The sequence below is a fragment of the Aptenodytes forsteri genome, unplaced genomic scaffold (genome assembly GCF_000699145.1).
Source record: "Aptenodytes forsteri isolate BGI_AS27 unplaced genomic scaffold, ASM69914v1 Scaffold209, whole genome shotgun sequence".
In the NCBI taxonomy this organism is placed as follows: Eukaryota; Metazoa; Chordata; class Aves; order Sphenisciformes; family Spheniscidae; genus Aptenodytes; species Aptenodytes forsteri.
Genome location: NW_008795034.1, coordinates 1,337,691 through 1,352,923, shown reverse-complemented (window position 1 = coordinate 1,352,923; position 15,233 = coordinate 1,337,691). Strand labels below are relative to the sequence as shown.

The 15,233-nt window shown below is 47.4% G+C and overlaps 1 protein-coding gene across 2 annotated transcripts in view; it reads right to left on the bottom strand.

The window, feature by feature from the left end:
* The window catches only part of CALN1 (calneuron 1), a 137,348-nt gene that overhangs the window by 62,497 nt on the left and 59,618 nt on the right, over window positions 1–15,233 (bottom strand). For both annotated transcript variants that reach the window (XM_009276394.1, XM_009276395.1), the window contains one exon: window positions 10,097–10,240. In XM_009276394.1, the coding sequence (XP_009274669.1) occupies window positions 10,097–10,240 (144 nt within the window). The remainder of the gene's footprint in view (window positions 1–10,096; window positions 10,241–15,233) is intronic.

The window sequence follows — 15,233 nt, the reverse complement described above, 5'->3', positions numbered from 1 at the left end:
TGATGGAGCGGCAGCTAAGAGCAGCGTGGAGCTGGGAAACCAAGCTCTTTTCCAGCTCTCCCGGATACTGCAACCCAAGAAAATTTGCTTTGGACATGACAGCCCCAAGGAAGGGGTGTCTGCTCCTATGAAAAATGGCCATTAGGTCTTCTAAATAAACCAATGGGATGTGGAAAAAGGAAAAGCACTAATGACAACATATAGAGGAGCCTGTAAAACTACCACTGCACTCCCAGGGAGCAAACTCTGGGTTGGACATGTATGTTGGGGGGAGCCAAAGGAGCCTCCAGCACTTTGGAAAGGGGATTTACTCTCCTAAGCTACTCGCCTTCAACCCCAATTCATTCATGTTGGGGTTGTGCTTCCGGATCCCCAGGCCAAAGAGGTTTCAAGGTACTATCATTTACTCTTGCTGGAAGTGCTGTGCTTCACTGGTGCATCAGAGCTGAGCACAGAAAATCACAACCCTCTTTCTAAGCTGATGGGCTTTCAGCTCCAGTCCAAGGATTTCGTCTTCCATCAGCCCCCATGACTTTAATGAAGAGGAGAAAGGAAGGTTGCATTTGCTGGAGGATGTTTAGCAGGAAAAACACAAGTGTTTGAGGGCAGGCAGAGCACTGCAGTCACTTTGTCAAGGCACCAAGAAGGGCAACCGCAGCACGAAATACCCCCAGCTGCACTCTTACACCAAGCCAAGCTACCCCCATGTGGCCTGAGCCCCATCCTGCCTTTCTCCTGGTACATTTGTCCTGATCCCTCAGGATCTACCATCAGCAGTGGTTTGCCCAGGTTGGATGTGCTGGGCAGGGAGAGTGCAGCAGACCACCCCCAAACCACGTGGGACCTGGAAGAGGAGAGAGGGATCAGGCTGAGCCGGGACAGCAAATCCCCATGTCCCAGGTAGCAGCAGCCTGTGCGTGGGCTCTTGCAAACTCTCCTGCCAAAGCTCTTCTGCTTTGAAGAAATATTTAAATGTTCAGAGGAGCAGCAGCGTGAACCCATCTTGCCCTTCATCCTGTGGGAGAACCCCCACCCTCAGCCTTCAGTTGACCGCTGTCTGTCCAAAAGTCTCCCGTCGGAGCGGCTCCCTTGGATGATGTAATTAAATATTCATTGGGCTGGAGAAAGACAGAGCGGGAGAGGGAAAGAAAAAGAGAGGGCGAAAACGTGCATGGATTGCATCGCCTACACCCAAAGGCAGAACAGAGACTTACACCTGGTTTTCAGAGCCTTGTGCATTAAACTGGGAGCCTGCATAACCTGGCCTGACTGCCTCCTAAATAAGTCTTTTCCCTGGCCAGTCTCAGGATAATCGGGCTCTCCCTCCTCCTTAAAAGTTTCTTGCCATGGCACTAAAATGATGCACACATTTAAACGGAGATGAAGATCTGCTGTGTGTAGACTGATAAGTATTCACACTTTTTTTTTTCCTCGAATTTGACCTCCAGAGTGCAGCTAGGTGATATATTTAAAGTTAATGAGCTAGTCTTTTGCAGCTTGGGTCCCAGGCGCACACAACACTCCTGTTTATTTTTATTCTCTTAATAGCTAGCTGCAGTGACTCTCTGTCCCGGTCTGTGTCATTGTTTGCACCCATAAAGCAACCCGTGCAGTAATAATACAGTCTGGTGAAGGCTGTTGCTGCTGTGTCTTGAAATGATGCAGAGGATTTGCACAGAAAAGCTCCAGCCACAGGATATTTCCCAGACGAGTATTTTGGTTTCAGACATTTTAAGGTCAGAGGAGAACAGCCTGATTGCCAGCCTGACCCTTTCCCCAGCACGACCCGGAGACTTTCTGCCTAATTTCAGCCTCAATCCATAACTTCAACGAGAACTAGGGAAAGTCTTTCATAAAACTTTCGACTTTGAAAACAATTTTAGTTCTAGACATCCATGAAATTGGCTGAAATGAAGAGACAAAGCTCCACTACAATGCTGACACAGCTGTTTTGCAGTGGGGAAACTGAGGCACGAAGCATCACCTTCCCAAATGTTACCAAACGTTACCAGAAAGGAGGCTGCCAGCAGAGCCGGGTGGTAGGCCTCCCCTGCCTGCCTACGCAGCGATCCACAGGCACGGGACGTGCAACCACTCCCCAGGATGGAGAAGGATGACAACGAGCATCTATCTCTTAGTTCCAAAGAGTCCTGTTTGCATTCCCTTGGGAGTTTCTGCCCCAGAGCCATCTGCAGAGGGTCTCTGATATTCCCTGTCAAGGCATACATGTAAAAAATACAATACCTTGTTTCTCTTGCTCCTTGGGAACAGTGGAGGTGTATCCATCGGCCACTCTTTTACTGTTCACCAGCTCTGCCATACATCCTACAGCTTTAGTGACTGCTTTTTGAAGGAAAAACTTCACTGGAGCTGAAGAAAGAGGTGAAACTTCTCCACTGGAGCCCTAACTGTCCCTTAAGGGCACCTCCATGTCCTGTGGTTTTAGGAGTGGCTGTGCGGAGCCGGCTGCTCTGCTTCAATGACAACTACACACAGAAGATTAGCAAATTGTACAGACATATGTTCCTGGAGGAGGAAATTTCCATGGGGTCTGAAAGGCCCAAACAGAGCCCAGAAAGACAGAGCCGGGGGTGCATCCATCATGACACCGAGAAAAGGACCTTGAGAGTTACTCATTTTGACAGCCCGTTGGCTCGTCTTGCAAGGAAGAGGAAACGGCTGCAGAGGACTTGTTTGCTTCCCCATTAAAAAAAAAAAAATCTATTAACTCCCCATGTTTGCCCAAGGGGAGCCTGTCCAGGAGCTGACCTGCGAGGCAGAGATTGAAGAGGACTGGGGGCTCTGCCTCTGCGGCGCTAGGTGTGACGTGTCCCGTGATCCACCACACGCACTAAAACAAGCAGGATGCTTGTTGGTGCTCGGCTAGAAGAAAAGTCCAACAAAAACAGTGACTGCGGTAAAAAAAAAAAAAAAAATTCCATCAGACACCTGCCAAGCAGCGTGCCAACTTCTCGCCGGCTCTGGGAAGCCACAGGACGCCCCAATTACCGTCCCTGTGACCAGCCGTCCTGCAGGGAAAGGCACTAAATTCCAATTCCATCAGACACCTGCCAAGCAGCGTGCCAACTTCTCTCTGGGAAGCCACAGGACGCCCCAATTACCGTCCCTGTGACCAGCCGTCCTGCAGGGAAAGGCACTGCAGCCTGCTGAGGGCCGCTGCAAGCCGCCCCCGTCCCCTCCGCCCCGCGTCCCCCGGGAGCCTCTCCCCTGTGCAAAGGCACCTGGCACGTAAAACCAAGCGGGCTCATTTTGCAGATCTTCGCCGAACTCTTGTATCTTGCGAGTTGTAACCAGTAGATCCCTTTGTCAAATGGATCAAGAGGGGCAAAATCACGTCCCAACTACCCAGGACTTTAATTATTTTTGCTCCCCAGGCCCTGGGAATAGCAGAAGAGCTCTGTGTGCATCGCGGCAGCTATCAGACAGCTTGGCAGAACTTTGATACGACCAGCAAGTCACAGGCTCATTAAAACAGAGGAATATGTGTGTTCCCTGTGGCATATGCATTCTGTGAAACCAAAATCGTAATACCAGTTATACTGCATTTTAAGGAATAAATAAAATTAAACAAGGATGCAAACAAATTACAAGGCATGCCTGCGTGAGACAGATCACAGATCGCGTGCTGTGTTTTGTAGAGGACTCTGCCCCATGGGAGCACAGGGTGGACAGGTTACAGGGAGGGAACTGCAATTCAGTGTTTCCTCTTGTCCTGTCTATTCAACACGGCTGCACTCAGCCATCCAGGCACTGCATCGAAGACAGAATTTGATATTACTTATGAGCCTCTTCCCGGTACTGAGCTGCAAATCTGACTTGCTTCACCAGCAACAATAATTACTCTTCATTCTTTGCAGCAAGAACACGTAATATGATAATCTCCATTTTACAAATCAGAGCAGACACGAAGAAAGTGGCCTCTATAAATAAAGACAAGTCTCATCAAATCCATCTCACCGACCAAGTTTCTCAGCTCAGCAACACACTTTAAAGGACAACCATGCTGAATGTTGCTAGATCATTTCTCACATATAAAAATCAGAGGCCTTTGAGTACAGAGGACAAACCCAAAGCCGGCAACAACCTGTCCATGCTTTTCTTATTAACTCTGCATTTTAAACACGTAAACTGTTTCTGGTCTACCTCCAGCAGCCCGGGCTATTTTACACAGTTTCATGTTGAAATGTTGAAACACAAGGAATTATCCATGGCAGTAAAGTGCGTGTGTGTGTGTGTGAACAACAAAGAAAAGAAGAAGAGAGGGAGACACAAAAGAAAGAGATAAAATGTTTTCAGCTTGTGAATGTCACCGTTGTCCCACACAGGGCAAGATGATCTTCTGGACAGAAGCAAAGATTTGGCCGTGCAACGTCTGAGGGCAAAGCAGGCCACAGGGGAAGGCTCAGCACTCAATTTTTAGAAGAGAGGTTTATTCTCTCTCCAGATCTCCCAGTCCAGGTCCTTTGGTTGTTCCCACCCCTGTGACACAGTTCTCCAGATCTCCCAGTCCAGGTCCTTTGGGTGTTCCCACCCCTGTGACACAGCATACATGCTCCAGCCAGTGGAGCACCCAAATTTGATGTCCCTTCCCTCGTGTGGGGAAGCAAGTACAAGCAAACCAAAGCAACGTCTATGTACAATCCTTGATCCAACAGCAGTACAACAGCTGGGAGAACTGACTTTTAGGGTGACAGTGTACTGACACCACCCCTTGACGCCATGCAGCTATGTCGCTGCCGTTTATTCCCTTTCCAAAGGGGATCACAGCAAGTGTGTGTATGCCTCGCTGTGCGGGGCAGCACCTCAGCAGCACAACTTCTGCATGCAAAGCATAAGAAGACAATAAATCTGCAGAACCCTATTGCAACCGTGGGGCTGCCCAAAGCTGGATGAACCTCAGAAGTAGTGCCTCCTGGGAGAGCTGCATACCTGCAGAATCTCTTTTGCCAGGGTCACCGTGAATAGCTTACTGTTTCCCCCCCCCCTTCAATTCCCTGCTCCACAAAGAGCCATTGCAAAGCAGCTTGGGAACATGCAGAATTTTAAATTGGGATTTCTTTCTCCTGTTTTTTGTTGCTCATAAGGATGTCATAGCTGTATTTTTGCTACTACTGCTGACGCATCACATAATGTGATAAAAGGTAACAGGTAGCTCGCTTGTACGCTGATGAAACCAGCTTGTCTTCTGCTTGATCAAAGTATTTCCTATTTGTACTATAATAAAAAATGTGACACATTGGGGTTTTTTTTCCCTCTTGTGTTAGCCTGAAGTTATTTTTCCAGGGTACTGAAAACCAGCTGCTCCTCTAATTAGTACACTGAGTGCTTATTTTATTCCTCAGATAGAAGTGTCTTATGTTGTAATGAAACAATTTGACACTTAAGTCACACATTCATCTATTTTATTGTGAAAGTCTGCTTAAAGAGTAGGCATCCCAGATACGGCAACACATTTAATGTGCCATTTCTCTGCATTTTTATTAGCATTACTGCCAATCGGAAGAATTTACAAATAATTTCTTTTCCAGCACATAAATATATACAATATTTTCCTTTCCACATACTGGCAGAATATTTCAGGTCATTCTCCAGATTGCAGATGGAAATGTATGTACCTCTCATAGTCTGCAGTATTTACGTTCACGCAATACCTAATTATGTCTAAGGATAAAGCAAATCAGGGGTATAGACTAAAGTAAAATTTGACCTCTATTTCCAGACCAAAAGCAAACAATATGTCCCTAAAAGGCACAGCACACTGGAGAGATGCCCAGCTATACTGAACAACCTTCTGCTGACACACAGTCATGCACCACTTCTATCAAGATGTAAGCAAAGCTTTGGCCTAATGTGAATCTCATCCTCTGAGTGACGGAACCACCATTCCTCACTCTCATTCCCCAAAAGAGGCCTTCTGTTCTGTTTTGGTACTTTCATCTCCCCCATCAGAGCAATGCCATAGCATCTTCTGGTAATTCATAAAAGGGTGTTTCTGATGATTTATGAGACTTCTCTTGAGACCTTGAAATATTCCAAGTATATTCTAATTTTTCTCCCTAATTCAGTTTTTTATGCCAACTATAATATTTCCTTCTGTGGCAGCTGCGTTCCTCTTCACCTGGGTGAAGCATGCCTTGCAGAACAGCAAAGAGAGTTGGAAGAAAAGGTGGAGAAGGCGTCTGTAGGAAATGCAGTGGATACTCCAGCCTCTGATGCCTGCCTTCCTCCAGTGAGGACTGGCAAGAATTAGATATTCACTGGAAATAGCTGCATTCAGCAAAGCCACGCTAAGAGGGCAAATGTAGCTGGGAGCGTGGTCCTTTGCAGGGCTGTGGCATGTCCTCAGGACAAGGCACGGCCAAGGCTGAGGGCTTCCCGCGTGCCACCACCAGCTCCCATCAGTCACCCCTTGCCACAGCATGGGAATGAAACATCTCCTGCCCCAGTGGCCCAAACTCGCCTCAGCTGTTGGGGTAAAAAAAGCCAAGTCGACGTGCAACTATGCAGTCAATCTCTTGGGAATATTTGACAGCCATCTCTGGGGATGGGAAGCTGGTTTTGATGCTTCTTAATGTAGGATTTGCTGTGAGTTTACACTTGCTTGTGCACAGGAAAATATATCTTGCTTTGTTTATGACCCCAAACTCATCCTGGAGTTCGATCTCACCATTTCTTGGCTAAACTTCTCTCCCTCGACCCCAGCCCTGTGACAGCTTTGCCATGTCATGGCATCAAAGTCTAGCAGATAAGTAACCCAAGCCTCTCTGTGTGCCATGGGCTTCACAGCATGGGACAACCTGCATCCTTGAGTTCCCAACAGGCAGGAGTCCCCTCCTGCCGCTTTGAGCCCTGGAGGACATTTGGAAGCTCTTGAGCATCCTCAGCATCACCCCATGATGTTCTGTGTGGGCAAACCCCCTCATTGCACTCACTTCCACCCTGTCAATGCCAGGGCTGCTGGCACATCACCTGTGAAGGAAGGCTGATGGTAGCACTCAAGACCCACGGAGGCATTAAAAGCGATATGACACCTGTGAAGGGTTCCTGGGCAAAAATCCAAGCTGTGCAATTGCCATTTTCACTTAAGTCCATGCAGCATTTTCTAACGAACTACATTTTGCCTTTGAATGCCATGAATTATGAAATGCACCTTCATTTCTGCTCTGATTTGGAGGCTCACTGTGTGCTACTGAACAGCTACACACTACAGCCCCAGAAGCAACTCTCCTTGGGCGTCTCTGGAGTTGATCCCCATGTTATTTACTGAGCTCGGTGAGATCCTTTGTGGCAGAAGGTGACACACAGGTGTGAAATGCTCTTGTCATATCAGTTTATGCTCAGCCACAAAACCACTCCAGCATACATTGCATATGCTCCTCTTAAAACATATTTTGACCAACCTAGCCATCCTGCTCCCACAGCGCAAATGTCTCCTCAGCCTGACCTAGACCGGGCTGAGCCTCCCTCCTTATCTCTACAGAAAACAGGGTTTGCAATGAAAACCAAATTCAGACCAGCTCCAGTTGCTCATTATTTGAAGCCCATCAGTTAAATAAACCACGGCAGATACATCCACTCTGCCATCCTGCAATGTGAATGCACTCCCAAGGTAATTCCTGATGAAAACCGTATGTTTGCACTAGGTCTGTGCAGGCTGGTTCAGATTAAATATAAACCACTGCCAATTGTATTACCTCATTATTAGCAGACACTGGCAGCAGCCTTGCGTGAAGAAACAGACGTCTGGCTACGCTACCTGCCGTCACATCATAATTCATGTCAGGTGCTGGGGGATGCACAGGAGGATTACCGCCTCCCCCTTGGCTTTCCTGACCACAGGGGACTCCTCCTTGAACGTGACCTTTCATCCAGCTGAGCTTCCCACCCACCTGATGCTGAGCCAAAGCCTTGGAAAAATTCGGCAACCCTCAACAGGAGTATAGGGGAAGGAGGGTAAGGCTGTCCTGGGGAGCGCAGGGCACGACTGACATCCCCGGGAGCTCGTTGGGTTCAAGCCCCGCTACCGAATGATGCTCACGCACAGTGGGAGCGGCAGGAGGAAGCTATTGCTGGTGCTCACTACATATTTCAAGCTAAATCCCAGAAAAAAATGAAGACAATCCATCGGAGAAAAAGTAGCCATAAGCCATATAATATTAATTCAAGCCATACAGTATTAATTCAATTTGCAGGCAAGGTAAATCTTTCACATAATATTCCCCTATTCGCTCAGTGCCTAAGGAATTTCCCATTACCCTGTCTTTTTTCAATGTATGGCCCATTTGACCTTCACATAGCACAGACTCGTGTCCAGCCGCAAAACCCTCTGCTCAAAATACTGCAACAACAGGCAGCTGAGACATAAGAACAATAAAAACACCCAGTTCAGCCAGACTGTATCTTTGGAGCTGTTGGAACTGTTGAGATGGAAGAGATGGAGGATCACCTCCCATCTCTGCAGAAAACCCATCGAGCTTTCTGAAAGGTCTCAAACAGGAATTTAACACCTTCCATCTGCAGCCCATTACTCTACGTTTTAACTCCACCTCTCCGATTACAGGTCCCTGCACACTAGGAGTGTATACGAAAGAGTGCCAAAGTCTCAAGTCTGTAAGAATGAGAGTCAGGGAATAACTGGAGATGAATCAAAACTGGAAGCCAAGTCCACAGCACTCTTTTTCCAAAAAAGAACAGAGTTTCGGTAAAAGACCCCATGAATTGGCACCATGCTGAGTCTGGCCTTTGCAAAACCTAAAGAGAAATCACCTGGTCTGCTAGGAAAGGCCAGCAGAACATAACAAGGTACAAACAATAATTTTTGGAGAAAAGGCTTTTAAAGGCCATGGATTTTTTTTTCTTTTCTTTTAGGAATGAGATCATTTCAACAACTGATCTTCTCTATCCACCAGGTTTTGCATTATGTTGCCTCCCTGCTCTAGGGGAGATGCTGAACACCCTCGAGCAGGCTGACAGCTTCTTCCCCGCTTCTCCTGGCCTGATGAATATAGTTGTACTGTGCACCTCATGGGGGCATTCGACTCAGATATCCCCAGGGAGGTAGGAGAGCTTCACTCCTGCTGCCACCATCTCCCATGGGCTCTTCTCTCAGCAGTCTCCCCGAGGATGCTGGCGCACATCGGCTTGCCGAGCATCCCCCTTCAGACCGGGGCTGCATCCAGCACTCCAGTTTAGCATTATTTCATCTAACTTTGCATAGTGTTTCCACCCTGCTGCGGCCGCCTGCAGAAGGGAGGGAGAAGGTCGGATCCATATCCCAGCTTCCCTGCACATTTCAGGCATCAGGAAAGTCTCCCTTCCTGCTCTGACCAAGGACATTTTAAAGACAGCCCGCTTGTTGTGATCAGCTCTGATTGTAGCTTTGCAGCAGTTAAAAAGCCCCCCCTGGCTCCAGCATCCTGATGCTGCATTTCTCTCTTCCCGTTAATGGTGGTTTCTGTTTCTTTTATTACCTCTTAGTAATCTTTTGACGAGATCTCACAGCAGGACTTTGCTCAAAATTATTCCACCCTTCTAAACTTCTCCTTCAAAAACCATCAACACTCCATTACGACACAGCACAGCTCCCATCCACAGCATCTTTTACTTGCAAGGAGCGGTGAGGCCACAGGACCGGGCAGCTCTGCTTGGTTATGCACCCAGGTCATCTCCCAGTAAGAGTCACTGGTCCAGCTGCTGCCCAGAAATGAAAGGTTACAACAGCCTTGCAAAAGACCGCTTGCAACTCTGCAGAGAAAGGTTGCAAGAGCTGGTCTGTCTTCACCCAACTGTATCAGCCAGTCAAATAAAAGATGCTCCATCTCCCTTGCATGGGTTGCCTGAGAGGCAGGTTTATCTACGGGAGGTTGATGGCTCACGGTCGTCCTTTATCTACGGGAGGTTGATGGCTCACGGTTGTCTGCCCTTTCCTTGCTGGGGTGAAAGGCAACATTTCATGGCTTCCTCCCCAGTCCTTCCTTGGTGACCGTAAACTCTTTGAGCCAAAAACATGGGCTGCAATGCCCTGGGAAAGCCCCCCTCCACCGGTAACAGAGAAGAACCAACAGCGAGGACTTACCATCCATGTCAAGGCGTTGCATGATAATCGCCAGCTCCACCTCACTGGGCATGTATCCCAAGGAACGCATTGCCATGCCCAGCTCCTGCTTGGATATAAAGCCATTCCCATCCCTGTCCAGCACCCGGAAAGCTTCACGGATTTCTGTAAAGGAGGAGGAAAAAGAGGAGTTCTTATGGTGGAGGACTCCCTGGTCAATGCATCTGAACACATGGGACGCAGAAGCAGCATATATTGCCTTTTCTAATGTTAATGATGCATATTAAAAATTTCAAGTCAACATCATGGTATGTTCATGCACGCATATATATGGGGGGGTGTGCACTCATGTATGCACGCCTCTGTATGCAGATACATAAATACAACAGCATCCACACTCACGCTGCCTATTTTCTGTGCTAAATATCATTGCAAAATTATTTATTCATTACACGTTGAACTCTGTTTCTTTCTGCAGCATCTGCCCTCGACTGCTGTGGGTGAACCATCCTGATCTACAGTGAAGTCTCCCTGCATATGGCTGCACAGCAAATCCCAGCCCCAGGGGCTTCTCCAGCAGCCCTTCTCCGAGCCCCTCAGCATGTCTGCAAGGCAGATTTACTTCATGTCACACGGACAGACCAAGCTCTAACTTTCTCCAACAAAACTACGTGAACAGGAACAGTTGGGTGCTGACTGCCTCCTCTGCAGGGTACAGAGCTCTGCAGCCAAAGCCTGGATGCGCACGTTCTCCCTTGTCTGATAAATGCGGATGTACATCTTTTAAACCATACCCGGGCAATTTCCATTTCTCACTCCTCTTCATAGCTTTTCTCTAATTTATAACTGGTTTACAGCAATAAACAGCCTCAGATCAATAAAAATGCTGACAGCATCAAAGGAATCGCTTCCATCATTCCTCCTCAGCCTGGCTCATCTTCTGACATCTGACTTTGTTTTGCTTTTTAATTCAGGCATATCCCCCTCCAGCCTTTGATAGCTGCTCTCCACTCGTGCAGCACACTGAAAGACACCCACGCATCTGCCGCCTCGACAGCTCTGCATGTTTCCCGCTCCTCACAGACCTCTCAACTTGAAGCCCCACCACCAAGCTCCCCAGATCTGACTGTTGCAAATGCCAAACAGAGAAATTTTAACATTTCAGCCAGCTGGGAGCCTGTTTACTTGAAAGGATTTGGTTGGAGGTGGGGAGAGAAAGAGGCGCTGATTTCTTAGTTCTGGTTAAATGGTCTTTGCACCATGCTGTGGAGAGGAAAACACAGGATGCTTTATCATATCTCTTTTGGGAATGAGGATATATGAAAAACCAGCATGCTGGGACCCACTGCAACTTTGCTCAGAGGAGTCTAATCTTCACGTGGAAGCATTTCATTGGAGAAGTGGGAGAGAAAACTCAGCAGGTTTTTTTGGGGAAAAAGAGCCTAATTAAAAAATACTCTGTTCTCTATCAGGAAACAGATTGGATGGAAAAAGTTTGTCCAGCCCTGGGTAGTTCAGGCATTAAGCCTCAGATGAGAAAATATTCTCAATAGTGCCATGGACTCCTGGCACGTCACCTCCCCCTGCCCTCTGCTCCCAGGTGTACGGGAGGCAGCAGCCCCCCGCAGCGGGGCCACGTGAAAAGTAATGGATGGTCCTCGGTGCTCCCGGGAAAAAGCCAGGAGCATCATAACCCACCGGGAAATGGTTTCAGTGACGTCTTTGCTAACAGGTTATTTAAAGCTTTACAATTCAAAGGCTGCACTAACAACACCAGTGCGTTAGCAAAGTCTGCTCCAATTTTCATGTGCTGCTTTCTGCCATGTGTAATACCCTGGTGATGTGCCAGGGCCGGGGCACTTCTGTGACCCACTGCTTAATCTTCACCACAACTGTGGTTATCATAATGAGATATGATCAATTTTTAACCCAGCCAAAGAGGCCACTGACGCAAGAAGGGAAGATCCTATTAATTCCAATGACTATTGGGCCAGCTCTGTAATATCTACACTTTGGGTTCAGGTATGCATCAACTGTGGCTTCTTTAAGCTTAAATGCTTTGCCTTGTCTCTCTGCCAGCCCAAGCTGGTGTAAGCTCGGTGATATGAAAAGATAGTGAGGCTGTTCAAAGCAAGCTCAGCTGGAAGTATCAGTACATAATGCAAAGAGCCTTTGGAGTAGGAACGAATCCCATTAGACACTGCCAGCTGTAGTGAAATCTATTTTCATATGCTGTGCTGAAAGCTAAAGTGCAGTAAATATTACATTCAAATCAATTAATTTTAAAATAAACTTTTGACAGCTGAAGACGAAGGAACTAAAAATATTGCAGGGAGCCGACAAAGTATTTTACAAAATAAAATATGAGTCTACCTTCAGAAAAGTTTACAGGCAAGTTAGACTGATCCAAATTACATGAATAAATTACGTCTGTACAGGGGCTCCGCTGTAGGATATCTGAAGGCCAATATCTGGTGAGTATCCTCTCCAGATACACTGATTTCAGAAGGCGCATTTAACAGCACTGCAACCTTTGAGCCTCAATCAGAGGAGAAAACCCCACACATTTGGGGTCCAGCTCTGTCCATACCTCTCAGAAACCTCAACTTTTGACCAAGCCTGAAACATCCTTCACACATCAACTCCTGACCCCAAATGGAGCTTCTTCCACTCATCACTCTATAAATACCACTTGTGCAGAGGTATATTTGAAGAGCTATTTATAGGTTGAACACACCGTACACGAGTAGCTATGACCTCAGTCAGCGCTTCTTTATCTTTACATGTAACACCACCTCCTTATCAGCTTTTCTTTATAGCGATTCCTTCTCCTCCGACGTACTCGCGGGTGCTGTCCTGCACAGCACCCAGAGTGTGAGCCACAGGCCTGAGCATCCTTCCCAAACGCAGCCCCACCAGCTCTTCCCCTGGCACTGCTGAAGAGCCGGTCCCAAACAGCGGTCCGTGAACCTGTGGCACCCTGGCTGGCCCTCACCTTTATTTCCAGCTGTTAAATTTCATTACCCAAAGCTAAAAATACATGAGCACTCTCCCCATATGACTTTCCCAAAGAAGTCGCCATGGCAACTGATGCTCCTGGCTCAGAACTGGGAGCGGATGTGGTCCGTGGAGTAAATCTCTCAACAAAGACATTGCCGGGGCTTGGGGGAAACTTTGAGACCTCTTCCATTTTGGCTGGAAGCTGCTCTGCATAGGGGTGCTTTACCCTGGTCAAGAAAAGCAGAGCCCTGTTTTGTCTTTAAAAGGAGGATTAAAGATAACGGGGGGAGTGGGTGTCAAAGCGATGCTGCCCCAGCAGCTGCCTTTCTCCTTGCCCAGCCTGGCTGGCAGCAGCCCTCCACACCGAACGGAGCACATATATTCAGATTACACCTCCCTTGGGGCGTTAGCAAATATTAATATTTATTCCCTTTCCCACTATATAGAATCTTCTTTTACTCCCAAATATAGGAAGGTGACACAGAACTATATGAGAGTACAAAAGGGAAAAAAGAAGAGAAAGTACAGAAAGATTTAGAGAACAGAAAGTAGCCCATTTAGCTGGTGATGGCACTGGCCTGAGCCTCTGGAAATGTCACTTCTTCTCAAGGAGCCCAGGCTAGGACCTGAGTGCTCTTCTCCATGCCTCAGTTTCTTCAGCCCCTGGGAACAGCGACACTGCTCCTCTATGGAAGGTGCTCACCAGACAGTCAGTGACTATTAGCAGCACTAAACCATCTCCTTCCCAGAATGAATTCAAACAGTACCAGCAAGCCATGCTGCTGCAAAGAGACTTCGTCAGATGGACCATACACGATGCTTAATGCTCAACAGCATTCAAGTGAACGAGGGGAGAGAAGGAATCAGCATCTGGCCCCATCCTAACTAACATCTTCGTTAATGATTTCAAAGAGGGAGCAGACACAACATTAATTAAATTCCCAAATAATACAAGGCTGGGAAGAGTTGCCAGGACAAAAAGTCCAGCAAGAAGGAAGGAGCGCTGTGCAAATGGGCCAAGATTTCGGAGCAGAAGGGCCCTCGCCTGAGAGTCAGCTGGGCCAAGGCAGATATGGTGAGCTGGGTTTGAAGGCACATTTCTCAGGAAAGTTTAGCTCAGTGTTTTTCCCCAGGTGAGGATTTATGTTCCACGGGAGCCTAGAGTGCAGCATTCATTTCTCAGAGTTATTTGAGCATTTAAAAGCTGCGTGGGGGGGGTTGCTTTTAATTCATTCCCCCTCTTTCCTCACATTTAACAGCTGCACCTTCCAGCTTCCCTGTTCTGGAGCACAGGGCCATCCAGTTACCCCCACGCTCCCCTGGGAAGAAAGAAAGGAAGAATCAGGGAAAAGGATGATTTTTTAATTACCTTTCTGAAGGGCGCAAAGCAAGACCGCTGTCAGAGTCGGACCTGACACCCAGCCTAGAAAGTCGTTAAGTCTCTCCATCTGCATCCAGAAAGATCCAAAGACAATGTCCTCACCCACCCGCTCACATCGCACCCGCTCCAGCCCTTCCCTTCAAAACACCTCTCCGCACTCACAGCTGCCCCGGGCCTGACCTTGCGCTCCCTTCCCCGGCTCATCCCTTCTCCAAGTTCAGTAGCAGGTTTATTCACAGATGATTTCCCTCTGGCTGGTAACTAGAGGCAACCATCATTATTTCTTGTTTGGCTTCCTGAATGAGAATGAATCACGATTCTCTGGGAAACAAACTCAGCCTGAGCCACTGGTGTCCAGTAGCTACCCTCGGGCGCTGCAGATGGTTTCAGGTTATTTCACTGGGTATAAATACCACCGTAATAAATTTTGTAATTACACTGTAACTACCGTACCCTAAGTGCACTGTAATTACAATCAGAGTCCTATATGGTTATTTTCATTAGTATGATAAGAGAAGAAATACCACCACCCGAAATCTTGCAAGTCATCTCATTCACTTAATTGCAGGTTTGGGCACCAAAGTACAAACTGAATGATCTAAAAGCTGCAAATAGCACGTCCTTGAGTGAACTGTTAAGTGAGTCTCGTAACTACTGTGTCTGTTTAAAAAAATGGAAATTTCCACCCCTCCATCTGCTATTCTTACGCTTGTTTTTTTTTGCTGCAAATTGCAACAGTGTCAAAATAAACCTTTTTTCCATCTAATGGAAACGTCC